Source organism: Thamnophis sirtalis, unplaced genomic scaffold (assembly GCF_051295495.1).
Source record: "Thamnophis sirtalis isolate CommonGarterSnake01/CBP01778 unplaced genomic scaffold, rThaSir2_p1.2 scaffold_2, whole genome shotgun sequence".
Taxonomy (NCBI): domain Eukaryota; kingdom Metazoa; phylum Chordata; class Lepidosauria; order Squamata; family Natricidae; genus Thamnophis; species Thamnophis sirtalis.
Genome location: NW_028261382.1, coordinates 73,548,806 through 73,576,482, shown reverse-complemented (window position 1 = coordinate 73,576,482; position 27,677 = coordinate 73,548,806). Strand labels below are relative to the sequence as shown.

Sequence of the window (27,677 nt, the reverse complement as noted above, 5' to 3'; positions counted from 1 at the left end):
GTCCCTCAAGCTTGTAGCCACTTCTTTTTAGATCCAGAATTATCTGGTCTGAGGACCAAATGGCTGGTTCATCCAATATACTATGTCAGCACTGGCTGAATATTCACAGCTTGTTGAGTCACAAATTATCCAACGTCCTCTTACGTTTGACATGGCATGATGCATGAAGCCAACTTGTATGTGAATCTATCCGACTTGCCAAAAGTGGATATATAATATAATTAATATAATATAATATAATATAATATAATATAATATAATATAATATAATATAATATAATATAATATAATATAATATAATATAATATAATATAATATAATAAATATAATATAATATAATATAATATAATATAATATAATATAATATAATATAATATAATATAATATAACATAACATAACATAACATAACATAACATAACATAAATATATATATATATATACACACATACATATATATATATACATACATACACATATATATATACACACAAGCCTAAATTTTATTTGAGTTAATGTTTATCTCTAGGTACAAATTTAGAGCAAAAACCATCCTTCTTAGGTTCTAAAGCCAAAGACCAACCTAAGTAAAGTTTTAAAAGATTTTCACTGATTCATTGTAAAAGATGGCTCAGTGCATAAATCAATTTAACATGTTGCAAGCTTTTGAGGGATAGCAATACTTGCCGCTTACAAATTCTGAATCAGAACACAAACAATGGTGTTGGTGTAACAGACTACCAAAGAGCCAAGTAGCTCCAGAATCAAAAAAGAATATAAATTTGTGGATGAGTTGGTATTTATTATGGAGGAGCCAGTAGAAACAGGGTCAAAACTAGTTGAAATAATAGAAGAATGTGGAGAAGTAGTGGGTTTGAAGATTAATAAAGATAAAACAAAATTTTTGGTGAAAAATATGACAGAAAAACAGAAAACAGAGTTGATGGGGAAACTGGACATACAGGTAGTGAAAAAAATGAAATATTTGGGGATTCAATTGACATCAAGGTGTATAACGTTAAAGGAGGATATCTTACAAGGTGAGGAAACAAATAGAAATAGATCTATTCCATCTATTAGATGGAAAGATGGAAAAACCTACAACTATCACTGATGGGAAGAATATGTTGAAAACTTTTGAGGGATAGCAATACTTGCCGCTTACAAATTCTGAACGAGAACACAAACAATGGTGTTGGTGTAACAGACTACCAAAGAGCCTCCAGAATCAGATGTCATCGTGAACATTACATTTCACTAGGCAGCTTTGGTTAAAGCTGTCTTTCTGTCTCAGCCAGGTGTGGTTTTCACTTACCTTCCCTACCAGTTCGCAAAAGTTCGCATGCACGTTGCACAAATGTGCACTCACTTCGCTCGCATGAGCCCCTTCCACGCATGCGCACGGCCACAAAAATGTGCTCAAATAGGACGACATAGAGCCAGGGTGGGTGGGTGGCCCACACACGATTTCCACTACGGGTTCGAGCGAACTGAACCAACTAAATACCACCTCTGGTCTCAGCCTATTTGCCACAGAAGCAGAGGAATATAGAACTCTTGTACAGAACAATGTTCACACACCGAACTCAACAATATTGTGATTTGTTCATTAATGTTATATGCAGGCCCACTCATCTTGAAGTGTTCAACAAACCAGGGTTCTTCCTTTAGTGACCTCAGCCAGCTGATACAAGAGGAGGGGAAAACATTTGTTCTACGGTAGCAAATCTGATTTTAAGTGAATTGCAACTTACTCTTCCACAAAGCTCAACGGTCTGCTCCATCTCCTTCCAAGCAAGTAGCAGTTTCTCAGAAGCTGTAAAAAGAAACACCGCTATGATTTTCAGTTTGATTTCAAAAGAAACATGTGCCCGTTTCTAAATTAATAAAATCCTTATTTGGGCTGTTTCATTTGGGTATCACAAAAAACTTTAAAATGTCGATACCCTGGTGGGGAATACATGGATTTCATTCATTGAGATCATGTGCCCAGCTAGACATTTGCACATGAGAAGATAGTTTGTATTTTGAAGAGAACTAAACCAGTAGAAATACCATTCAAAAAGTACTGTAGATTTTGTACAGGCTACGGCAGGTCCAGGATGCAAATTCTAAGAGGCTTGTTTCCCTCCTTTGAAACTTGCTTTTTTGGCAAGAACAGCTTATTCTAACTTTCAATCCCACCAGAAATAACCAGGATAAATAAACAGACAGACAGATACCTTAACCCAGCTCATGCTGCTTTTTATTGCATTATTGTTGTTGTTGTTATTTGGCCCTCAAACAAATCAGAACTAGGGAAAAAAGCTCCAAACTCCACTGCTGACGTCTTATCAAAGAGAATGAAACTCACTGATTCCAAATTCAATTTGCTCGTTGTATTTCTCCAGATCGATCTGGATGCTGGTTTTGAAGAAGTCCAACTTTGCCTTCAGCTGCTGGGAGAGTGAGGCCATTGCATTCTTCATCTTGGAAAGAGTGCTGTTGTGACGCAGCAGGTTCCGCCTACGAAGCCAGGGGTGGGAAGGGAGAGGGGGGAGAAAGAGAGTCACCCTCTGCAGAGACTCAACAGACCCTGCCCTGCATTGGGGGGGGGGGGAGGGAGGAACCTTTTTTAATTATTATTATTATTAACAGAGACATTCAAACTATAAGTAAAATGCAATGCAGCTCTCTCTCTCTCTCTCTCTCTCTCTCTGTGTCTGTGTAATAGTTCCATGCCATTGGCGGGCACATGTGCATGTTAAGCTCCATTTGCATGAACCGCAGGCACATGCAACCGCCACTCGGAAATGGAGCACACGCACGCACACACTTGCCCACTGCTCACGCAAATTGGGATGCACTCACCCGCTACTTCCACGGCCCGGTTCCGAATCGCTCCAGGCCCAGTAGTGGGCCGCAGTCCGGGAGTTGGGCACTCCTGACTTAGACAGCCCACGTTTTTAAGGCGGCACAGGGGATAAGGACTTGGGGGGGGGGGGGATGGGGTTCGATATAGGATGGAGCTGAGTTCAGAAAGAAACTTGAATGGCCCCTTTCTTTCAGAAGACCACTGTGATACGTACATTGCTGCTCGCTGACCCTTCTGAAGCTGATTGAAGTCCTCGTTCAGGCTTCGGATGGCATGCCACACCTGACCCCAGACTTTGCGCAGCTGCAAGAAGCTGAAGTTCCTTTTGGGGTCTTGAACTGAGGAAGAAGTAGATCATCGCTAAGAATGACCAGATGGAGAGATGGGGATTGGCCGGCACAAAACAATCAACAGTTGATCAACAAGCTCTCGCTAGTTCCTAGGAAAAGACCTGTGATATTTTAGAGGTTTAGATTGCCTAATTAACTGGATACTATGTCAAATTCTATCCAACCAAAGCCTCAACTGAGAATATCTCTACTACAAAGCGATGTCACCTGACTTGCCAACTGGCGTACAGCTCAGTGCAGCAATTGGAATTGTAGTAACTCTACTATCTGTCTGAAAAGGTCAAGGTTTCCCCTGCCCAGTCGTATCCGACTCCAGGAGGCAGCACTCATTTTCCCTTCGAGGGAGCCAGTGTTGTCCGAAGATGCTTCCGTGGTCATGGGGCCATCATGATTATACGCCAAAGTGCACTGAATGCTGTGACTTTCCCACTGAATGGATACCTATTTATCCAGTCGCATTTGTATGCTTTCGAACTTTGAGGTGGGTAGGAGGTGGAGCAATTAGCGGGAGATCACCCGTTGCAAAGCACTTGGATTTCAAACCTGGGATGTCAGCTTTCCAGCTGACAAGCTCAGCATCTTTAACCACTAAGCCAACTTTCTGAAGCAAACTACTAACTGTTGTGACTGCACAGACGAACCCCTGTGTCTGGGCAATGTTTTGTCATGCTCTCACAAACCCGGGGAAGAAAGCTTGAACATTCCTAGCAGGATTCCATTTGCGGGTATAACATTTTGTCCCTTCTCACAATGAGCAAAAGCCAAATTAATCATGTCAAGTAAAGAATACTAGATACTTGACCTGTAGATCAGTGGTGAAATTCAAATGTTTTTACCACCGGTACTGTGGGCATGGCTTAGTGGGCGTGGCATGGCAGGGGAAGGATATTGCAAAATCTCCATTCCCAACCTACTCTGGGGCCAGCCAGAAGTGGTATTTGCTGGTTCTCTGAAGTACTCAAAATTTCTGCTACTTCTCCAGAACCTGTCAGAACCTGCTGAATTTCACCCCTGCTATAGATGTTACAAAACCAACTTCTTTGTGATGCAAAAGGAAACACCGTTCTTACTACGAAGGTTTATTTCTTTTGCTGGTCTGAGGACACCACACAAGTCACAGTTGCCTTAACCAAGTATGGTCATGTGACTGCCTTTGGCTCTTCCTGTACCTTTTTAAACTGAAGCAATCTATACATTTTATACATAATGAAGATGAGGTATCAGGAGTTTGGTTTGGCTGCAGGCTTGGGAAAGTGGAATCCCATTGCAGGAATAAACACTGGTACCTAATTCTAAAGATAGCTTAAAATTGCACAAAGAGTAAAAAGAATCTGAGAAACAGCTAAGGTAATTTGTACTATTTAAACAGAACTGAAAGAGCAGCCACAGGTAAAAAATTATTGAAAGGGAGCTTGTTTTGGGGAAATTGGGAGCATCTTTTCAGACTACAGGTAGCCCTCGACTTAATAACCATTCATTTAATGACTATTTGAAATTTCAACAGCAGTGCAAAAAAGTGGCTTAGGACTGTTTTACAACCATTGCAGCACCCCCACAGTCACAGGATCAAAATTTGGATGCTCGGCAACTGGCATGTACTTATGACAGTTGCAATGTCCCGGGGTCATGTGATCACTTTTTGCAACAAGCAAAGTCAATGGGGAAGGCAGATTCACTTCCTAACTGTGTTACTAACTTAACTGCAATGATTCACTTAACAACTCTGGCATGAAAGGTGGTAAAGTGGGACAAAACTTAACACATTTCTCACTTAGCCACAGGAAAGTTGGCCTCAATTACGGTTGTAAGTCGAGGACTACTATATATCTAGCTACAAAAGCTCTTTCCTGCATCCTCTCATGCAAAGAAATAAGAAAGCTTCTTCCCATCCCAGATTCTTACGGATGTAGTTTATGCTTTCTGGATGGGGCCTTGGGGAGATCTGAGACTCATAGGCGACTTTTCGGCCATCAAACAGGAAGAAAAGGTTGGTATCAGCAGCAGTGGCGTCATTAAGCTGGAAGAAAAAAATCATTTCATTTGAATGATGCTGACAACGTTCTGACTGACGAACCCAACTAAAGCAAGAATAGCCGAGGCGATCCTATCTCGGAATGCAAATCTTTATTTATTTAAATTTATTTTTTAATATATTTTTTAAGTTATATATTCATATTGTGTGTGAACAGTTGGTTCTGGGTATCCTTCGTATTAATCCACAATAATGATGTTAATAATCTCTATCATATTTCTCAAACGTAAGTAGAATTAGAATTAGAAGGTTTATTTATATGCCGCCCTTTTCCCTGGGGGGACTCAGGGCGGCTCACAATCCAAAGGAAGGGGGGAAAACAGACTTTTACATATAAGACAATACATCATTAAAACACAACATTTATAATATAAGTAATCCTTATATTGTTCATACATATTCAAAAACTCCATCTTTATCTCCAACTTCATCTATATCTTTCTTGTTATATCTAAATATTTCTCTATGTATGAACAGATTTAACTAAGTTTCCATTTATATTGATCCAGTTTTACACTAACATTGTTAATAATCTCTATCACATTTACCAAGTTTATGTAATCCTCAATATATTATACATCTCCTCTTTAGTGTTTCATTTCTTACCCATTTTTCCATTTTGATCCAATTCACAATAACAGTAGCAACAAAATTAACTAAATATCATTCATGTTACTCCAATTCACATTTTTGAAATGCAAAACTTTATTGAGTACATCATTTCGGCACAGATGAGGGCAAAACCAGATCTAACTAATTCCCACGCAAACCCACCTAATTAAAGTATAGATTCTCCCTAAAGTTTCCCTGATCATATCCAAGATCCTGCCTTGAGACTCAAGGGAGACACAGATAATTTCTTCAGTGGTCATCTTCCATCCCAATTTTTCCTATTTTATGCAATTGAAAATTATTGATAATTTTCAAGTATTTCCTTTAGCGGAATCTTTCCCCAGCAATCTCTTCCCCAGCTTTAAACATCAATACTTTTGAAAGGCAGAATTGTATGTTACATTGGCTTTGCTACTATACTTTTAGCTGTCGTGTGGTACAGAAGCATGTCTCAGTAGAGCTGATGTTAGGATACAGTCTTTTATAACAATTTCCCCTTCAATGGGCCAACTGATTAGCCTAAGGACATAGAATCTAAATTAAATTTTGTGAAATTACAGCAAGGCTGTTCTATCACTAACCAACTGTCCTAGAGTAAGAATACTCTCTTTTCCGCTTCAGAAAATGAATGAAGAAATATAGAAAATGGTTTAGTTTGGAGAATACATCCATCTACTAATTAAGATAAAGGTAAGGGTTCCCCTCACACATATGTGCTAGTCATTCCCAACTCTAGGGGATGGTGTTCATCTCTGTTTCAAAGCCGAAGAGCCAGCGCTGTCCAAAGGCGTCTCCACTGTCCTGTGGCTGACTAAATGCCGAAGGTGCACAGAACACTATTACCTTCCCACCAAAGGTGGTTCCTGTTTTTCTACTTGCATTTTTTTAATGTGCTTTCAAACTGCTAGGTTGGCAGAAGCTGGGTCAAGTAACGGGAGCTCACTCTGTTATGCGGCGCTAGGGATTCTTTCTGCCGAACTGCCGACCTTTCTGATGAACAAGCTCAGGGTCTAAGCCACTGAGCCACTGTGTCTCTACCTACTAATTAAAGGCTTTTAATCAGAAGAAATGATAGTTGAAAACGCCTCTGCATCAGCCATAACTGATAACTGATAACTGAGTGCCACTTAGTGAAAATATTACAGACTTACCTTTATGTCAGTCAGATACTGAGCATCATGTTTCTCAGGAAATAACACTAATCCGCCTTCCTGTAACAATTCTTGATTCTGCTCTGGAATACCAGTGTCTGCCTCGATTTTAATCTTTATGCTCTGCAAAGTCTCTCCCTCTGCTAGAGGATACACGTGCGTTGAACCTGTTACCATGTTTAGGATATGGACCAGCTGGAAAAAAGAAATAGCCATAATAAAGCCACAGAAATGCAAATAAACAAAGCAACAAAGATGCTGTTGCTAAAAGGTCTTTCCCTCTTCTGGCCATTGAGTCCCACAATAAAGTAGGTAGTCCTTATACAATAATATACAATAGCAGAGTTGGAAGGGACCTTGGAGGTCTTCTAGACCAACCCCCTGCCTAGGCAGAAAGCCCTATACTCGGGATGGTGAACCTATGGCACGTGTGCCACAGGTGGCACGCAAAGCCATTTGTCAGGGCAGAAGAGGTGTTGCACTGTCCCAGCGCACATGTGCGTGCTGCCAGCTGACTTCAGCTTTTTTTAAAGCCATTTTTCACCCTCCCCAGGCTCCAGAGGCTTTATAGGAGCCTGGGGAGGGCGAAAAGAGCCTCCCCCCACCCCAGAGGCCCTCTGGAAGCTTCAGGAGCTTCCCTGAAGCCTCCGGAGTACAAAAAAACCCGGCCCTATGGGCAAACCAGAAGTTTGGGAACGGACTTCCAGTTTGTTCGTAGGATCGGTTTAAGCCCTCCGGAGGCTTCAGGGAAGCCTCCTGAAGGTCGATAAAGCCTATGGAGGGCCTCCGGGAGGGGGAGAGGCTGTTTTCGCCCTCCCCAGGCTCCTATAAAGCCTCTGGAGCCTGGGGAGAGTGAAAAAAGCATGCAAAAAATGGGGGTGGAGTGCTTCTCATGCACGCATGCGCACTTGGGGATCACATGTTGCATTATGGGTGCAGCATGCCCACGGACGAGCCCCCTGCGCTCCCCCCCTTATGGCACACGAGCCAAAAAAGGTTCGCTATCGCTGCCCAATACCATTTCAGACAAATGGCTGTCCAACATCTTCTTAAAGACTTCCAGTGTTGGGGCATTCACAACTTCTGGAGGCAAGTTGTTCCACTGATTAATTGTTCTAACTGTCAGGAAATTTCTCCTCAGTTCTAAGTTGCTTCTCTCTTTGATTAGTTTTCACCCATTGTTTCTTGTCCTGCCCTCAGGTGCTTTGGAGAATAGCTTGACACCCTCTTCTTTGTGGCAACCCCTGAGATATTGGAAGACTGCTATCATGTCTCCCCTAGTCCTTCTTTCTATTAAACTAGCCATGCCCAGTTCCTGCAACCGTTCCTCATGTGTTTTGGTCTCCAGTCCCCTAATTATGACCACAATTGAGCCCAAAATGTATGTTGCATGTATGTGGGTCAATTGCCAAGTGTCTGAATTTTGATCACACGACCATCCAGATGCTGCAATGGTCATAAGTGTGAAGTGCAGTCCTTTTTTTAGTGCCGTTGTAACTTCGAATGGTCACTAAATGAACTGTTATAAGTTATGAACTACCTGTAATCACATCAATAATCAGGTATCAAAAAACTTCCTTTAAAAAAAGGAAAAAAAACTGGCTCAATTAAATGAAAATAAAACTTTCTTTGTTCTGTTCTTTATCTGGTTAATGTTAAATATACTTTGGACACCTATTCCAACACTATACTGACATTTTTAAATTAAAAAAAAAATCCTTTCCCAATTGTAGGTATTTGTGAACTACAATATCCATAACCCTAGACTAAGATCCTCTGAGATTTTGCAATCTAAATGACTTGGAGAACATTAGAATAGAATAGAATGACAGAGTTGGAAGGGACCTTGGAGGTCTTCTAGTCCAACCCCCTGCTTAGGCAGGAAACCCTACACTACTTCAGACAAACAGTTATTCAATCTCTTCTTAAAAACTTCCAGTGTTGGAGCATTCACAATTTCTGGAGGCAAGCTGTTCCACTGGTTAATGGATCTAACTGTCAGGAAGTTTCTCCTTAGTTCTAAGTTCCTTCTCTCCTTGATTAGTTTCCACCCATTGCTTCTCATTTTGCCCTCAGTTGCTTTGGAGAATAGCTTGACCCTCCTCCTTTCTGGGGCAGCCCCTCAAATACTGGAACACTGCTATCATGTCTCCTCTGGTCCTTCTCTTCACTAGACTAGCCATGCCCAATTCCTGCAACCGTTCGTCGTATGTTTTAGCCTCCAGTCCCCTAATTCTCTTTGTTGCTCTTCTCTGCACTCTTTCTAGAGTCTCCACATCTTTTTATATTATGTAACATCTTTTTATATTATGTAACTTTGCATTATACCCTCTCAGTGCTCCACAACGTGTAATCCATCATTTCTATTTATGAAACAATATGCCAAAAGAATCTCAACAAAGTAGGATGTCCAATAAAATACATTCAATCACGCAGACTTCCAAAACTGCTCCAGTGTTATACTGTTCTCACACCCCTTCCTAAATGTCATCCTACTTCTTTCACCTGGGCAGAACCTACCTTTACATTCAGGATATCATCCAAAGCCTTGAAACAGCCATTGGTGCCGTACACGGGATGAGTACCCCTCTGACGTGGGTGCCATTTCAGCATCATCTGTAGCCATTTCTCCAGTCTATCAGCCAAAACACTACAAACACAAAATAGCAAAAGTGGGAAGGAAGATCACTACTGTAGAAGCTGAGGGATAGGGGGAATTGAACCGGTTTCTTTGATCCTCATATAACTCCTTACCTATTTAGATTGTTAGGATAGGGCAGTTTGTTAGAAAATTTCACTTCTCCAGACAAATCTTCAAAAACAACAATATCCAGCTCACTCTTCTGTCGGACCTTTGCATGCCTAAGAGAATAGAGGGAGCTCTGTATGTTAAGGGATTTTAGTCCAGCATAGGTCTGCTCCTTTAATAAAAGCTAAGAAATTCATTGGGACAAAACCCTTTTATGAACTCGAATCTATTCTACCGTATATTAACAGAGTTCATCTCAATGGCTGTATGCATGTTGCTAGTTCCTGGACAAGATTTATTTAACTTGTACACATTTCCATCTTGTATTTTATATTTTAAATCTTCCATCATATAATGTGCTTTATTTTAATCATGATGCTTCTGACATGAATAAACAAGCAAACAAACTGCAAACGAATCTGGGCATTTTATCGTATTTTTCGGAGTATAAGACGCACCAGAGTAAAAGACGCACCAAGATTTTGAAGAGGCAAATTAAAAAAAAAGTTTTAGCACTGTTTTTGCACTGTGCAAAAACAGCCCCTTTTCCACAAAAACGGGTCCATTTCCCCCCGCCCCAAAAAGGGCATGAATGGCCTTTAGGAAGCTTGTAGAGTGCTCCTGGGGGATGCCCCCCCCCAAATGAGCAAAAAAAACCAACCCATTTTTTGCTCGTTTCTGCGCTCCCCAGCCCCCAGGAGCACTCTGGAAGCCTCCTAAAGGCTCTGCATGGCCATTTTGATGAAGGGGCGGGGTTTCTGGAGGCAAAAAATGCTGTATTCAGTGTATAAGACACACCCATTTTCACCTGCTTATACTCCGAAAAATACATTTAATTGTACACAGTTCAATCTTGTATTTTATATTTTGAATTTTATATCATATAATGTGCTTTATTTTAATCATGATGCTTCTGACATTAATAAACAAGCAAACAAACTACAAATGATTCTGGGCAGCTTATATTTTAAGAGCTAGAATAAAAGATACCAATCTCAGACACCTAGAAGGAAAGAGGCAAAACAAGCAAGAAATGACCTACCAAAGGCTCAGCAGCAACCCCAAATCAAGGTGTGGGGAAAGAGTTGGGTTTTCAAAGGTTTCCAGAACACCATTTATATCCTACTTTTCCCATAAGAGCAAATATATAACATTCCTGCCTCCAATTTCTTTGCAGAACAGTCAGTCTGTGTAATAGCTGGGAAAGGGAGCCACTGAGCCAAAGTGGTCAGATTTCAACCTGATTTTAATTCAGCACAATTGTAACCATTGTACCAAATCACTCTCTTACTCAGTCCTCAATTTACGATCATAATCACGATGTAGTTTCCAGTCACAAGTGATGATCATAAGTCGAGGAACCCGTGTGACTGGACACAATTTTAAATCTTTGGTGGCAATTGTTACCATCTTTTTTGGAGTTTAAGACACACTTTTTTCTCTCAAAAAAAGCTGAAAATCTGGGTGTGTTTTATACACTGAATACAGCATTTTTTGCCTACCGAAACCCTGCACTCTTCACCAAAATGGCCGTGCATAGCCTTTAGGAGCCTTTCAGAGAGCTCCTGGAGGCTGGGGAAGGCAGAAATGAGCACAAAAAGGGCTGTTTTATGCTCACTTTTGCCCACCCAGCCTCCAGGAGCACTCTATAAGCCTCCTAAAGGCTATCCATGGCTTTTTGGACAAAAAACAGGTCCGTTTTGGGGAAGTTTGCAGAATGCAAAAACTTTTTTTTAAAATGTGCCTCTTCAAAACCTTGGTGCATCTTATACTCCGGAAAAGACAGTAACCCATTCTTCAGAATAGGTGTTTTTTGTCAGAAAGTTTATTTTGTCAGAAAGACTGTGGGACACTGCAACCAGACACACAGGTGAGTTGGTTGCCAAGCGTCCAAAACGTGATCACGGGATGGTCTGTCTCTGTATGTGGCATGACATTCCACAATAGCCAGAAGTGCTTTACGGGCCATAAAACATTTGGTTTTGGTCCATTGTAATTTAAAATGGCTGTTAAGCAACTGATCGTAAATCCAGAGCTATCTGTAATAGCTTCTCCAAGTTACAAGATGTCTGAATTACCATTGTACTGGTTGCGAGCTGGGAAGGAAAGGTCGGAAACCGGTTATGCACTCAAAAGCCAGCGTACCAAAGCTCCAGTAATCGACTGTGACTGTGTATTTCTGTTGTTCTAGCAGCTCTGGAGCCTAGAACAGTAAAAACACAAAGCTGTCTACCAATGCAACCCCACACTTGTCTACACAGAAATCAGAATCAAGGATTTGAATAGGACTTATTTTCAATTAGGGTACATTCCTCTATCCACCGAATCTTCTTTAAAAGGGAGAACTCTTGAAACCATCACTTCCTTCCCCTACAAAGCCCGAACAATGGATGGGTGAGAACTCCCCAAAGGAAATAATCCTTGATACAACGGTCACAGAATTTACTACTATAAGCTACAGTGATGTTCATTAGGTTAGAATGAATTGGAAAAATGATAAATCTACAGAGGAAGAGGAGGGGGAGTTGGGAGAGCTCTGTTCATTTTTATTACCTATAAGAGACAAATAAACTCACTACAGACCAGACAGTACTGTATACAGTGAAAAAATTAGACTGGTCTCTGTCAGGGAGACAAACATCTTATAACTGAGATGCTTTCCCACAATATCATCCTGGCAACCTGTTCATCTCAAATTCAATATGCTTCTTACGTTCTTCAGGGCAGCGCAGTAGCTGAGCAGCTAAGCCACTGGGCTTGTCGGCTGGAAAGCCTGCAGTCCAGGTCCAAGAGCCGTGTACCATGAGATAGGATGAGCTCCTGTACTCGCCCCAGCTCCTGCCAACCTCATTCAAAAGCATGCAGATGCAAGTAGATAAATAGATACCAACAATGCTCCGTGACCTCATGCTGGTCATATGACAGGGGAAACATCTTTGCACAGCTCTAGCTCAATGGCCTTGAAATGGGGATGAGCAGCGCCCCCTATAGACAGCAACGACTAGCGGAGCAAAATCAGGGACTCCTTTACTTTTAGCACTAGCCCTTAGACTTTTCATTTGACTGACCTCAGAAGGATGGAAGGCTGAGTCAACCTTGAACCAGTCAGAATCAAACTATTGAACTACTTACAGTCAGTAGAAATAGCCTGCAGTATCGCATTCTAAACACTGCACCACAATGGCTCTTTTACCTTATGTTCTTAATATGTGAAATCTCATTGTACAATTCTGAAAGCCCCAGGGCTTACTCTAAAAGAATGCTTACCAGATACTGCAAAGTCCCAACGAAGGATGTGCAAAGGCTGCCTTGATCCAGCTCTTTGGCATAGCCCAAGTCAATAATCTTATGTATTAACTAAAGAAAAGCACAACAATGACATATGTGAGCATGCTAAGAATCTGGGGGAGAAATGCAATTTATTGTCTTGGGTTCACTCAACCCTCTAAGCCCAAGGATGCTGGATTATTATTTAACATGTTGTGTAAAATCAGCGAATATGATTGGTAAACCATGTTTTATAGTTCAGAATAGACACAGACAATTGTAGTTCAATAAATTAGAACCAATATCTTCTATACATACAACTGTATTTTACTGTAAATTCTCAATGGGAAGTGGTGTGTCAGTTATTTAAAACAATCACTCCCTGGAAAGATACAATTAAATGACCCTGGCAAGATCACAGATATGTCTAAAATCCTAGGCTTTTCCTGCTACAGGAGGGGGGGGGCACGGGGGACACAGAAGTGATGCACAGCACGGTTGAATTTGGGGGAAAAAATTACAAAAAACTAGCATGCTTACTAACGCTGAAAAGCAGGCTCTCCATCCAGTGCATCTTCCAACGGCTTTCTGTTACAGTACCTCACCTTAAAGCACTATGCACCATGCACTGTGCAAAAGACACTGTGCAACAAGCCAAGAATTGAATAAGTGGAAAAGGACTCCTAAGCCCTTTGTACACAGCTCAAAGACAGCATCCCTGAAAATATTTATGTTTAAATGTTTATGGTACCCAGAGATACGTGGGCTTCAAACTCCCAAATTCCCCAGCCATCCAGAAATGTGTGGACTTCAACTCCGAAATTCCCCAGCCAGCAACCCTGACTGGGGAATTTTGGGAGTCGAACTCCACCCATCTTAAACTTGTTTGAGGTTGAGAAACTGTGAATTACTCTATTTTTCAGAGTATAAGACATACTCCCCCCGCTCCCCCCAAAAAGAGGCTGAAAATTTGGGTACATCTTATATTCCGAATGTAGCTTTTTCGAAGCTACTTTTTCAGCCCTACTGAGACACTACCGAGTGAAACGATCTTCCGTGCTTTGCCTGCTTTTCTCATTGCTTCTCTCTCCAATGATCAGCTGTGCTTTAGAAGCTGTTTTTTTAATCCCCAACCAGGGAATAAAAAGCATGTGCATGCTCAAAATCAGCAAACCTATGTGCTGAAGCTGACCAGATTAAGAAGGCTAGCCAGATGAGTATCTGGTAGGCAGAATTTTTTTCCTATTCCTCTCCCCAAAAACAAAGATGCATCTTATACTCCAGTGATTCTTATACTCTGAAAAATATGGTAGTTAATTAAGCAAGTGAACGAATGTAACTACCTCCAGACTCTATTTCCTTCTTCTTTTTAATTAAATATGAGAGGTTAATCTCTGAGAGTGAATGAAAGCCATCCCCAGCCTTCTTCCTATGTGGCATACATTTGCCAGAAGAGAAGAACTAGGTCTAACCTCCTGCACCTTATGAGGAATGAGGAAATGTAGCAGAGGAATCCTACTCACCCTCTCTTCACCTTGTTGCAAAACTATGTTCTCTGGTTTCAGGTCTCGGTGAATGATTCTGTTCTCATGAAGGTAACGCAGGGCTGAAGCTAATATTGAGGGGGGGAAGGGAAATCACAATCAACGCAGTCCGTCATATTAAACAAACACTCCACTGTGTTTCCTGATGAACTGAAACGGGTTCAGAAAAGGTGAGTCAGAGGAACGAAAACTATGCCTTCCATGGAAAAATCTGAAGAATCTGGGTATGCTGAGGTTTTTGAGAAAAGACGGCTATGGGGAAGCATGATTCCAGGACCTAATCTAGGTCATTCACCGGGGACAGAGGTTTAGATTTCCCAGGACAAATCATGCATTTCAAAGATTGCTTGGAGGAGGGAGATACTTCCAATGTAATCTACCAGGTCCCCTACATGGATCGCCCCTGGGACTATGTAGGGCAGACGAAGAACACAAGCGTGTTCTCCATAGGCTCATCTAGCAGGCCTTTACTGGAATATGGCCAAACTTGGAATTGTTTCAGCCTCACTTTGCTCTCTTTAATCCATTTCTTGGGATTCCTTACCTTTAGATTTGGCCCACAATATCCGATACTTACCAATGTCTGATAATAAAATGAGAATTTCTTTCTCACGCAGGCCACAGCAATTCTCAAACTGGTTCAGATGCTATGGATTACAAGGAAGAACAAGAAAATTACCTTTACACAAGTTTTCCATGAATCTATCACTTAGTTCTACAAGGGGAGACTGTCAGCTAACAGATAACACTTCCAGAACTGACTTTCAGAGCTATATCAAGTCTAAATGTCTGTAGAGATTCTCAACCATCCAGGCCATGGTTGTCCCAAAGGTGCTTTAAAATGCAGTTGTCTTTTGGAAAAGCAACTTTGCAGCAGTACAGCTCTTCTACACTGTAAAGATTCTCAAAGCAGGATATATTTGTGGTCTTCTATACCTAAAATCATAGATATCTTAAAAGTGAAATAAGTATTGGATCCCAGAGAAGAATGGGATAGAACAGACTTTATAAAACAGTATAGTAGAGGGAGGGATTTTGATGTCATCAGTCTAGCAGTAGCAATGTGTATGGAACTGCGATGATACAACAGGATATCCCTGATTTGCAACTATAATTAGGACTGAGGCTTCTGTCACTAAGGGATAGCAATAGCACTTAGACTTATATAACACTTCGCAGTGCTTTGCAGACCTCCCTAAGAGGTTTACAAAGTCAGCCTCTTTCCCCCAACAATCTGTGTCCTCATTTGACCCACCTTGGAAGGATGGAAGGCTGAGACAACCTTGAGCTTGGTGAGATTCGAACTGTCAAATTGCAGGCAGCCAGCACTCAGCAGAAGCAGCCTGTAGTACTGCACTCCAACCACTGTGCCACCTCAGATGAGGTCATTAAGTGAGACGTGCCTGATTTTATGACTTTTTTTGCCTTGGTTGTTAAGCAAATCATGCTGTTACGCTAAACTGGCTTTCCCCATTGACTGTGTTTATCAGGAGTTTGGCTGGGAAGGTTGCAAACGGCAATCACAAGATCCCAGGACGCTGTATTCACTGTCGTAAATACACATTGCCAAGTGCTCAAATTGTGATCCTGTGGCCAGCTATGGTCATAAACATGTGGACCAGTCGTAAGTCACTTTTTTCAGCACCGTCATAACTTTGAGCAGCCATTAAACAAATGGTTGCAAGTCAAGAACTATCTGTAAAAGTAGGAACTGAATGCTATATAACAGAGGTCCCCAACCTCTGATCTGTGGACTAGCACTAGGATGTTACATTCCAGCAACTGGGTCACACAGAGAAGTCCCATCCATGGGATGCAGGGAGCACGCAAAATCCCACTCCCTCCGGTCCATGGAAAAACCTTTCTCCATGGAACCAGTCCCTGGTGTCCCAAAGGTTGGGAGGGTCGCTGCCGTAACAGAAGCCACGTTTTGCAACAACTGAAGTTTAGTTCTCAGCCCTGCTTTAATGAAGCAAATATGGACTTCTCTTATTTGACACCTGGAAAATCATATTCCGTAACACTTTCCACAAACCTCCTTAGAGAAGGATTAGATTAGAACATTATCTACTATAAAGGATTTATTGTTTTTTTTCTATAAGGGAACAGAATGTACAAAAGTCTCCATGGGAAAAGTTGTAAGGATTGATCAGTTCACTTGGCGGAAAGCTGAACCCTCCAAGTTTCTGACAGATAAGATAGTCTCCATAGAAATAAAATACTGAAACATTTTACATTTCTCACAGTATTTATTTTCCACTTCAGAGGGGGAAAAACGGTCTGGCACAATTAATCTACCAACCTACTGCAATACAGCCAAGTCATACCAACATGAGATATTCTGAATTTATTTACAGTTGGGGAGGAACATTGTGACTCGCCTACTGCACACTATCGTCAGATTGTTGGTCTAAATGCTGGCACAACTACTGATATTCCAGTTTTGACCTTCTAATAAACAAATAGAGACGCTTCCCCCCCACCCCTGAATCTCATTCTTTATTTCAAAAGGAAGAGCATGTTTGTAGTCAACACCATCTTCTCAATTTCATTTGTTTCTTAACAGATTAACAGAGTTGGAAGGGACCTTATAGGTCATCTAGTCCAACCCCCTGCTCAAGAAGGAGACCCTACACTATTTCTAACAAATGGCAGTCCAATCTCTTCTTGAAAGCCTCCAGGGATGAAACTCCCACAACTTCTGTTCCAAGGGTTGATTGTTCTCACTGTCAGAAAATTCCTCCAGGTTGAATCTCTCCTTGATCAGTTTCGATCCATAATTCCTTGTCTGGCCTTCGAGTGCCTTGGAAAATAGCTTGACCCCCTCCTTCTGTGGCAGCCCCTCAAATACTGGAAGACTGTTATCCTGTCTCCTCTGGTCCTTCTCTTCACTAGACTAGCCATGCCCAGTTCCTGCAACCGTTCATCACGTTTTAGCCTCCAGTCCCCTAATCATCCTGGTTGCTCTTCTCTGCACTTTTTCTAGACCTCAACATCTTTTTTATAGTGTGGTGACCAAAACTGGATGCAGGATTCTAGATGTTGTCTTACTAAGGCTTAATGTTTATTTTTCCATCCTGATTAAATCTTTTGTCTGAGTGACGTAAAAAGTAAACAGAAACTGAAGAAAGAAAAAGTGTTCCAGAGATGCCCTGCCTTTTGAAGATGGAACTTTGAAAAGGACTTTCTTGGATGCAGAAAAATTCTGCTTTGCTAAAGTTTTGCTTACCAAAACAGAAAGTAACACATTCTTTGACGCTTGCTTTCATTTTAAGAAATAGCCAAAACAACAAAAACAACAAAAGTTATATGCTATGCACGATGAAATTGATTTTAACTCTTTCAAGCCACTACCAGTTTTCAGATTGATTTCATTAGATTGGCCCTGCAAATATCATCTTATAAAGAATTAGAAAAGCTTTTTTTTAAGTTATGAAGAAGAAACTCAAATACTTTGGCCACCTAAAAAGAGAAGGAAGGACTCCCTGGAGAAGAGCCCAATGCTGGGAACGATTGAGGGCAAAAGAAGAAGGGGATAACAGAGAATGAGGTGGCTGGATGGAGTCACCGAAGCAGTAGGCATGAGCTTAAATAGACTCCAGGGGATGGCAGAGGACAGAAAGGCCTGGAGGAACGTTGTCCATGGGGTCGCGATGGGTCGGACACGACTTTGCAACTAATAACAACAAATGATTTCTGATAACAATTTCCCCTTTGCACAAAACCATCGTGCTAGGAAGAAGCCAAAGTGGAATATGTCTACTTCTTTTTCTAACAAAGATCTTAAAGTTGAAAAGGTTGAGAAATATAATTCTAGTTCTGTTCCAGAGTTTCAGCCAAGACCCTAAGTGTACTCTAGAAAGTTCAAAGTATTTTTATTTCTTTCTGCAATGTGACAACATAACTGCCGAAAGACTCACCCTCCTAAGATCTCCTCCTTGGCAATATTCCATAGCCAGCAGGGGTAGGTCATTGGGTGTAACATTTTGCATCCCTTCCGGAACATCCCGGGCAGCCACCACATTGGGGTGATTTAGACTATAAGAAATAAAAGAACACATAAAAATGCACAAAAGCTTGGGAAAACCTGGCACTCAACTTTAAAGCAAAGGCTTTATTCAATGCCTGTATGTTAAGTGTCTAACACAAAATACTTGGATGTGTAACTTTGCAAAGGACTGTGGGACACACTCAAGAGCATGCTCTTTATCATTTTAATCCTCTGCTCACATCCTTAGCCTATGCAAGCAGCACTCTTGTTCCAAATTCTTTCTGTTATCATACAGATTAAAGAGATTATTTTAAGCACGCTCTTTTATACTTTCATTTCCATGTATTCCTAAAATACATATATTAAAAAAAATACGACTCTGCAAATCATACAATGCAAGATTAAAATAATTAGTGAACTACCAAAAATGCAACAAATGATACTATATATACAGAGATACACGTAATAGTATGTTAATTAAAGCTACCATCATTTTGAAGGGGAAAAAAACCACTGTAGAAATTAGTTATTAAATTCCACCACATAATAAGTAACAAGACCTCACACTGTACTTTATAGACGATCTAAAGATAAATTGCAAAAGAAAGATTTTCCAAAGACAAATATGAAGGGATCTAACTTCAAACAGATTGATACTCAGGCAACCCTCTAATCACTTTTTTAGTATGTAAAAATTGGAATTTACTTCAGAATAAACATACTTGGAATGATGCTGTATGTATTTCTATATGACATGTGATTAATTTCTTGGTCTACAGAATATTCTGTTTTGTTTTGAGCTTATTATTTTAAGATGATTCAGGATTCATGTAGGGACCTTGCCAGCTCAGAAAGTTTTCCTCTTTCAACTGATACATGCATGTATTTAATGCCTTACAGATATCTGAAAGGTTAGATTTTAAGATAAATAATTCATTTTCAAGTGACGCACCAGAGTGCTCCAGACTACGGATCATGTTAGCTGTGCCATCTGGCATTGTACAAGGCTAAATAAATAGTTGTGCAATAGGATTATAATCTTCGTGATAATTGCTATATCAAATGACTATTTTTCATAATGTTTGTGGACAGTTGTGTTTTACAGTGTTACTCACCGTTTCATGATCTGTATTTCCAAACACCATCTCTCTCGGTTGCGGAGGCTGAGCTCCTGACGACACTGCTTGATTGCAATTTGCTCTCCAGTTTCCTATAAAAAGAGGAATTTTTGAGGGTTCTTTCTCCAACGATGCACACGTAAAATAAGGTTGACAACTCTGAATGCCTTTTTGGCAGTGTTGTTGCAATGAGCTTGGAGGCTTCGATCTTTCAAAATGAGTACTCCTAGGTTTTTGACAGAGTGGGGAGAATGGGTCATCTTTTAGATTGTTTCCGCCCAGCTTGTATTTGAAGTTCTAATTTTTATTGCCAATGTGTAGAACTGAGCATTTGTTAGCAGAGATTTGGAGTTGCCAATTGTTTGACCATTCAGATACATAATCTAGGTCGTAGCTGCTTATAATATGATCACAAAGGTCGTTTCTGTAAAGTAGAAAGAGTGTTGGTCCTAGAAGGCTGCCAAATGTTTTTTGCAGTGTATGAGTTGCAGATTACAGGACAAAATTTTCCTGAAACCAAATTGCTTATTAGAGAGTAGGTTGCTTGTCTCTAAGTGGAGAGTTGGTTTATGATGGATTCCATGACTTTACAGGTGACACAGCAAAGGGAGACGGGTCTGTAATTCTCAGCAAGGCCGGGGTCTCCTTTTTTGAAGATAGGTATGACTGTTGCTAATGACCAAAGGTCAGGCAAGGAGCTTGTTCTAAAAGATACTTCATAGATGAAGCTTAGAGGTTCAGCTAAGGCAGTGGAGAGCTTTTTTAGAAAGTAGGCACATATTCCATCGGGGCCAATAGAAAGAAATGGCTTTAGGTGTAGTGCCCTATCTTGTCTCGTAAAATCAATGTGGATTAGATCATTGCAGTTGGTTGTGGTATGACTAGGAAATGAGGGTGAGATAATGCTGGTCATCTAAGCACTTTTTTATGGCAATGTAGACTATGTTGCAAATTATTCACAGATTCTTGGATGCCAATTGCACAAGCAATGTCATTAAAAAAACAACCTTGTATTTGGTCGAGACCATAGATTTTAATCTGCTATTATGTCATGGAGCTGTTGGCCATGTCCATCACACAAAATTCCCAACTTGAGGTTCAATTCCTTAGAAGAAGACATTCACTTTCATTCAAATCAGGGATCTTCAACCATGATATGTCTAAGGTTTTAAGGTTTTAATGGATTTGTATGCTGCCCAATCCCAAAGGACTCTGGGCGGCTTACATAAAAACAATTTTAAAAAATATTAAAAGAATTTAAAATACAAGACAAAGCGAATTAAAAAACACAACATGCACTCAATCTTAGTGGGGCTGAAGCTCAGTCAAAGATCAGCAGCCCCAGGCCTGCCGGAACAGCCAGGTCTTAATAGACTTTCGGAAGGCCGAGAGAGTGGGGAGGGTCCGGATCTCAGGGGGTAGATCGTTCCATAGGGCCGGGGCAGCTACAGAGAAGGCTCTCCCCCGAGGAGCCGCCAGACGACATTGTGTAGTTGACGGCACCCGGAGAAGGCCCACCCTGTGAGATCTTATTGGGTGCTGGGAGGTATGTAGCAGGAGGCAGTCACGGAGATATCCAGGTCCTAGGCCATGTAGGGCTTTAAAGGTGATAACCAGCACCTTGAAGCGTGTTCGGAGACCAATAGGGAGCCAGTGCAGCTCACGGAGGATAGGTGTAACATGGGTGTATCTAGGTACACCTAATATCACTCGCGTGGCTGCATTCTGGACCAATTGTAGTCTCCGAACACTTTTCAAGGGCAGCCCCATGTAGAGTGTGTTACAGCAGTCGAGTCTTGACGTGACGAGGGCGTGAGTGACCATTTGGAGTGCCTCCCGGTCCAGGTAGGGCCGCAACTGGTGCACCAGGCGAACCTGGGCAAAAGCTCCCCTGGGGACAGCTGACAAATGGTGTTCTAGTGTCAGCTGCGGAGCCAGGAGAACACCCAAGTTGCGGGCCCTCTCTGAGGGGTGTAAGATTTCACCTCCCAGGTTTAAAGGTGGAATATCTTTGGGGGGCAGCATCCAAAGTCACTCGGTCTTGTCAGGGTTGAGTGCAAGCTTGTTCATTCCCATCCAGACCCTGACAGCTTCCAGGCATTGGCACATTACTTCCACCGCTTCACTGAGTTGGCACGGGGCGGACAGATACAGCTGGGTATCATCCGCATACTGGTGGTATTTAATCCCGTACCGACAAATGTCATCCAGCAGCTTCATGTAGATGTTAAATAGGAGGGGGGACAGGACCGAGCCCTGCGGCACCCCGTATTAAGGGGCCTAGGGGTCGACCACTGTCCTCCGACCAACACCGACTGCAACCTGCCAGAGAGGTAAGAGGAAACGGTGCCTCCCACTCCCACCTCTTCCAGCCGCCGCAGAAGGATACCATGGTCGATGGTATCGAAGGCCGCTGAGAGGTCAAGAAGCACCAGGATAGAGGAATGTCCTCTATCCCTGGCTCGCCAGAGATCATTGGCCAGTGCGACCAAACGGTTTCGGTGCAGTAACCAGGCCTGAAACCAGACTGAAAGGGATCTAGATAATCCGCTTCATCCAAGGTCCGCTGGAGTTGGGAGGCCACCACCTTCTCAACAACCTTCCCTAAGAATGGGAGGTTGGAGACTGGATGGTAGTTTTTAAGGGCAGCTGGGTCCAGAGCAGGCTTCTTAAGGAGGGGGTCTCACCACCGCTTCCTTCAAAGGTTGCAGGAAAGACCCCTCCCGAAGAGAGGTGTTTACAATCCTCTGGATCCAGCCTCGTGTCACCTCTCTTCTGGTCGAAACCAACCAGGAAGGACACGGGTCCAATAGACAGGTGGCGGCACTCATCGCTCCCATGGCCTTGTCCACTTCCTCAGGAGTGGCAAGCTGGAACTCACTCCACAAAATTTGATCAAGGCCCTCCCTCGGCATCTCTGCTGGCACTGTCCAAGTGGAGTCCAGGTCCATCCGAATCTGAGTGACTTTGTCCGACAGAAACTGAACAAATTCCTCAGCTCTTCCCTGTAAGGGTTCACTCACATCCCTCCCTTTCAGGAGGGAGCGGGTTATCCTAAACAGGGCAGCTGGGCGAGGTTCTGCGGATGCAATAAGGGTGGAAAAATGAGCACATTTTGCCGCCTGTATCACCACTAAATAAGTCCTAATAAAGGTTCTTAGTAGTGTTCGGTCGGATTCGGAGTTACTAGCCCTCCAGCGTCGCTCTAGGCGTCTCTTTTGGCGCTTCATCTCCCGGAGTTCCTCGGTAAACCAAGGTGCCCTCTTGGATCTACTGCCGTGGAGAGGCTGCAAAGGCGCAATCCGATCTAATGCCCCAGCCGCCGCTGTATTCCAGGCAGCAACCAAGGACTCAGTCGGATTGTGGGCAAGGGAGTCAGGTATCTCCCCAAGCTCCATCTGAAATCCCAATGGGTCCATCAGGCGCCTGGGGCGGAACCATTTAATCAGCTCCACCTCCCTGCAGTGGAGGAGTAGCTTCCAAAAATCAAGCCTCAGCAGGAAGTGATCTGACCATGACAAGGGCAAGATCTCTATCCCCTTTAGTTCCAGATCACGTCTCCACTGCCCCGAGAGAAACACAAGGTCGAGCGTGTGTCCCGCCACATGAGTCGGACCCTAAATTATCTGGGTCAAGTCCATGGTTGTCATGGAAGCTATGAACTCCTGGGCCCCATCTGAGTGTTCGCCAAGAGATGGCAGGTTGAAACTCCCCCAGTACTATAAGTCTGGGGAACTCAACCGCCAGTCCGGCTACTGGCTCTAGGAGTGCAGGCAGGGCTGTTGTGTCGCAGCTGGGAGGTAGGTACGTCAACAACAAGCCCGCTTGACCCCCTAAGTCCAACTTCACAAGGAGGGACTCACACCCGACATTCTCTGGAGCAGGGATCCTGCGAGGAGCTAATGACTCCTGCAGATGGATCTACTGCAGATGGATCTCAAAAATCACTTTGGTGGGACATGACGAAGTCCTTGCAAAGTTAAGTCTTCTATGTTTTATTCTCTTTGTTCATTATAATAAAAGAATGTCTGTAGACATCTTTCTTACTTTCAACAACTGAGGGGCTGCTGAGTGATGAAGTGACATTTAGAGGGACACGTGCTGGATAAAAGTCAATGATAGTCCCTATGTCTGGAAAAGAAAACCTCCATTTAGTCAGTCCATCCCTGCTTTGTTTGCTTGCAAACATTTTGTTATCAAAGTAACATTTTCTTTGTATTGTTTATATACAGTAGCTTGTCTGGCCAGTGTTGGTGGTGATGTTGTTTTCTCCTTCATAGTTCCTTGATTATGCTGTTGTTTACTGCTTGTTTGTTTGTCTGAGTTGATAGTTGTTTAATTAGAGTACTTTTTATTACTTTTGTCAGGTGTTAATCCCTTCTTATTAGTGTGTTGATTGCTGGCCGGGAGGTGTTATCTTTATATTTCCTTTTTAGCTTTTTTTACTGTCTCTTTTGAATAGTATATACATGTTGATCTTTATGGGCCTGATGATGGCTGATCTGTTTGAGTGTCAGGATTACAGGAATTCCCTAGCATTTTTTCAATTTAGCTTGGTTTAGGATGCCTCCAGTTTGCCAGCTGAAACTATCTTTAAGTCTGTCCCTTGTGAAGTTAAGGAGTTTTTAATATGTCTTTTGAGGGCTAGTTTGCATTCATAGATGTGCTCTGCTAATCTTCCTGTCTCTCCTACGTAGTGTCTGTTACAGTCGCTATATTTCATATTGTAGATGACTCCTATTTTTTTTTTTTTTAGTTTACTTATGTTTTTGAGGGCTTTGGTTGGTTTGAGTGCCAAGATGCTGCTGCACAGCTGTAATCATCTTATTTCGGAGTTGTTTTTTATATGTACCTTTTCAAAGCTAGCATTGGCTGCGCTGTAGCGGGTTCAGTTGTCAGGAATTTTTTTTGCTAAAATTGCATGGATATTCATTTTGTTGAAATATAATTTATAGGCAATCTATTTCCTTTTTAAGATATACTGGATTGTCGCAATGCATTTGTGGTTGTCTGAATAATGTTCTCACACAGCTCTTGCAAAAAATTGGGTTTAGCTGGTGTAATTTTTCAATAGACTTTTGTTTCTAATTTCTGCCATGTCCTCTGCTCACTTCCACTGTCTCCTCCACTTCCCCCTATATTTCCAATTACTGTTTATTATTTGTAAGATGCTCAGGGTCTTTGGAAAATGAGCAACCTATTTATTAGTTTAATTAATAATGCCCAACTCCAGACTGAAGGAAGAGAGGAGGTTGTGAGTTCCTAAGGTACAAATATTCTATCGAGAGGAAGTTGCATATAAATCAGACAGAAAAGAAAGTACTGCAGGAAAAGCTGCTTGAAAACAAAACCACAGAGGACATCAGATCTGTAAAGCCACTTTTATGTGTCATATATAACACATTGTGTGTGTGTGTGTGTGTGTGTGTGTGTGTGTCTGTGTATTATACAGACTCTCTCTGTCTCTGCCTTTCTCTATATAGAGGAGAGCTGATAGACGAATGATGGATATAGATAATAGGTTGACAGATAATATATAGATAGATAATAGATATACATAATACAAGATAGATGGATGGATGGAGAAACAATAGATAATTGATAGATGATTAATGGATAAGGATGATAGATGATTGATAGATAGAAATAGATATGATAAGATAGATGATAGAGAGAGGTGTTAAGAGAGATATGTAGGTAGGTAGATAAGAGATAATTGATGGATAAGATAGTTGATAGATGATTGATAGGCAGATAGATATGATAATTGATAGATGATTAATGGATAAGGATGATAGGTGATTGATATAGAGATAGATATGATGATAGATAGAGAGATAGGTAGGTAGATAATTGATGGATGATTTGATGGATAGATGAGGATGATAGATGATTGATATAGATAGATATTAGATGATAGAGAGATGTTAGAGAGATAGGTATGTAGCTAGAATTGATGATTGATAGATAGATAAGAGATGATAGACAGATATGATAGATGGATAGATATAGAAAGATATAGATAGATGGTTGATAGATAAGATAGATGATATAGACAGATATGATAGATATAGAGATATAGATGATAGATGATTGATAGATAGGTAAGATAGATGATACAGGGAGATAGATATGATAGATAGATAGATAGATAGATAGATAGATAGATAGATAGATAAGATAGATGATAGACAGGTACAATAGATAGATACAGATAGATGTAGAGACATATAGATGATTGATAGATAAAATAGATGATAGACAGATAGATACAGATAGATATAGAGATATAGATGATTAATAGATAAAATAGATGATACATATACTATAGATACACATATATAGATGATAGATGATTGATAGATAGATAAGATAGATGATACAGACACAGATCAGATAGATATAGAGATATAGATGATAGATGATTGATAGATAAGATAGATGATACAGATAGATAGATACGATAGATAGATAAGAGATGATAGATACGATAGATACAGATGTAGAGATATAGATGATTGATAGATAAGATAGATGATAGGCAGACAGATAGATACGATACAGATAGATGTAGAGATAAATGATATATGATTGATAGATAAGATAGATGACAGACAGATAGATACAATAGATAGATATAGAGATATATAAATGATAGATAAGATAGATGATACAGACAGACATAGAGAGATATAGATGATAGGTGATTGATAGATAAGATAGATACAGACAGATAGGATAAACAGATAGATCACACACAGAGAGAGATTTTTAAATTCTATTTTGATCTGGCTGATTTTTAAAAGATTTTATTTCCTCCCAGAGGCGAAGAAAGGAAGGAATCCCCAGATCCATAATTAAGAAAGAAGGTGTGCCAGGAAGTGTGGGGGGGGGAAGCTGGAAAAGGCGGGAACCTCCCCCCCAACCCAAAGCCCCATCTCTGACGCCCTCTCTCCTTGGGGGGGGGCAAGAAAGGAGGGGCAGGGGAGGGGCCTCATTGTGGCTCGAGGGCACTCGCGGGCAAAAGCCTCCCCTCTCTCCCTCTCCTCGGGCCCGGCCTTTTCCCGCCAGTTCTTGTCAGGCGCGCGCCAGACCAACCCCCTCCCCCCTGGCCCTTTCCCACCAATTCCTGTCAGACCCGCTCACCTTGTGCTGCCAGCGGAGGACGTTGCCGAAGCCGCCGGTGCCCAGCCGCTCGCGCATCTCCCACGGGCCGCAGCTGCTCAGGGGCTGCAGAGGCACCGGCGGCGAGGGAGAAGGCGAGGGCTGCGGCGGCGGCATAGCAGGGCCGGTGGAGGCCGGCGACAGCAGCCTGAAGTGAGGTCGTTTGCCGCCTCAGCAGCAGCCGCACTAGGCCCGGCAGTGGCCGCTTCCGCGTCGTGAGGAGGAAGGAGGGCGGCGGTGGAGGCGGAGGCCGGGTCTTAAAGGAGCAGCTCCGGAGGAGGCGGAGAGGCCGCCGAGCTGAGGCCCGGCGGCGGGGTCGCGCTGCCGATGAGGGAAGGCCCGCGGAGGCTCCGGGGTGCACCGCCCTGGCTGGCGGTTAGAGGGCGGCGAAGAGCAGAGTCCTCCAGAGGCTGTGCTGCCCCCTGTTGGCCGCCCGAGGCTTTGCAGAGCCGCCTGTAGGGCCCCCTCAGCGTAGTCCTTGACTTACAGCAATTCATTTAGTGACCGTTCAAAGTGGCAACGGCGCTGAAAAAGAGTGACTTACGACCGGTTTTTCCACACTTTGGGCCTGTGCAGCATCCCCTTAATCACATCATCAAAATTCAGACGCTTGGTAATGGATTCATATTTATGAGGGTCCCAGGGTCATTGCAATCCCTTTTTGCAACAAAATCAACGGGGAAGCCGGATTCACTTAACGACCGTGTTACTGTCGTAAAACAACAGCAGTGGTTCCTTTTAACGGTGGTAAGAAAGATTCTGAAATGGGGCAAGACTCACTTTACACGTGTCTCACTTAACAATTATTATCACTCTGAATGTACACTAATCGGCATACATTAAAATG

At 42.1% G+C, this 27,677-nt stretch overlaps 1 protein-coding gene across 2 annotated transcripts in view; it reads right to left on the bottom strand.

The window, feature by feature from the left end:
• Nucleotides 1-27,079, bottom strand: part of IKBKB (inhibitor of nuclear factor kappa B kinase subunit beta) — a 39,440-nt gene extending 12,361 nt beyond the window's left edge. Inside the window, exons 1-14 of one of the 2 annotated variants that reach the window (XM_087706098.1) lie at nucleotides 26,813-27,079; nucleotides 19,664-19,758; nucleotides 18,478-18,595; nucleotides 15,135-15,204; nucleotides 14,537-14,625; nucleotides 13,014-13,103; nucleotides 11,825-11,949; nucleotides 9,752-9,859; nucleotides 9,518-9,647; nucleotides 6,998-7,192; nucleotides 5,105-5,219; nucleotides 3,067-3,190; nucleotides 2,352-2,503; nucleotides 1,753-1,814 (exon numbers count right to left, since the gene is read on the bottom strand). In XM_087706098.1, coding sequence (XP_087562224.1) covers nucleotides 1,753-1,814; nucleotides 2,352-2,503; nucleotides 3,067-3,190; nucleotides 5,105-5,219; nucleotides 6,998-7,192; nucleotides 9,518-9,647; nucleotides 9,752-9,859; nucleotides 11,825-11,949; nucleotides 13,014-13,103; nucleotides 14,537-14,625; nucleotides 15,135-15,204; nucleotides 18,478-18,595; nucleotides 19,664-19,758; nucleotides 26,813-26,947 — 1,608 coding nt within the window. In that variant the 5' untranslated portion in view covers nucleotides 26,948-27,079. The remainder of the gene's footprint in view (nucleotides 1-1,752; nucleotides 1,815-2,351; nucleotides 2,504-3,066; nucleotides 3,191-5,104; nucleotides 5,220-6,997; nucleotides 7,193-9,517; nucleotides 9,648-9,751; nucleotides 9,860-11,824; nucleotides 11,950-13,013; nucleotides 13,104-14,536; nucleotides 14,626-15,134; nucleotides 15,205-18,477; nucleotides 18,596-19,663; nucleotides 19,759-26,812) is intronic. The other variant, XM_087706099.1, reaches the window with a different exon arrangement.
• Nucleotides 27,080-27,677: the final 598 nt, after the last annotated feature.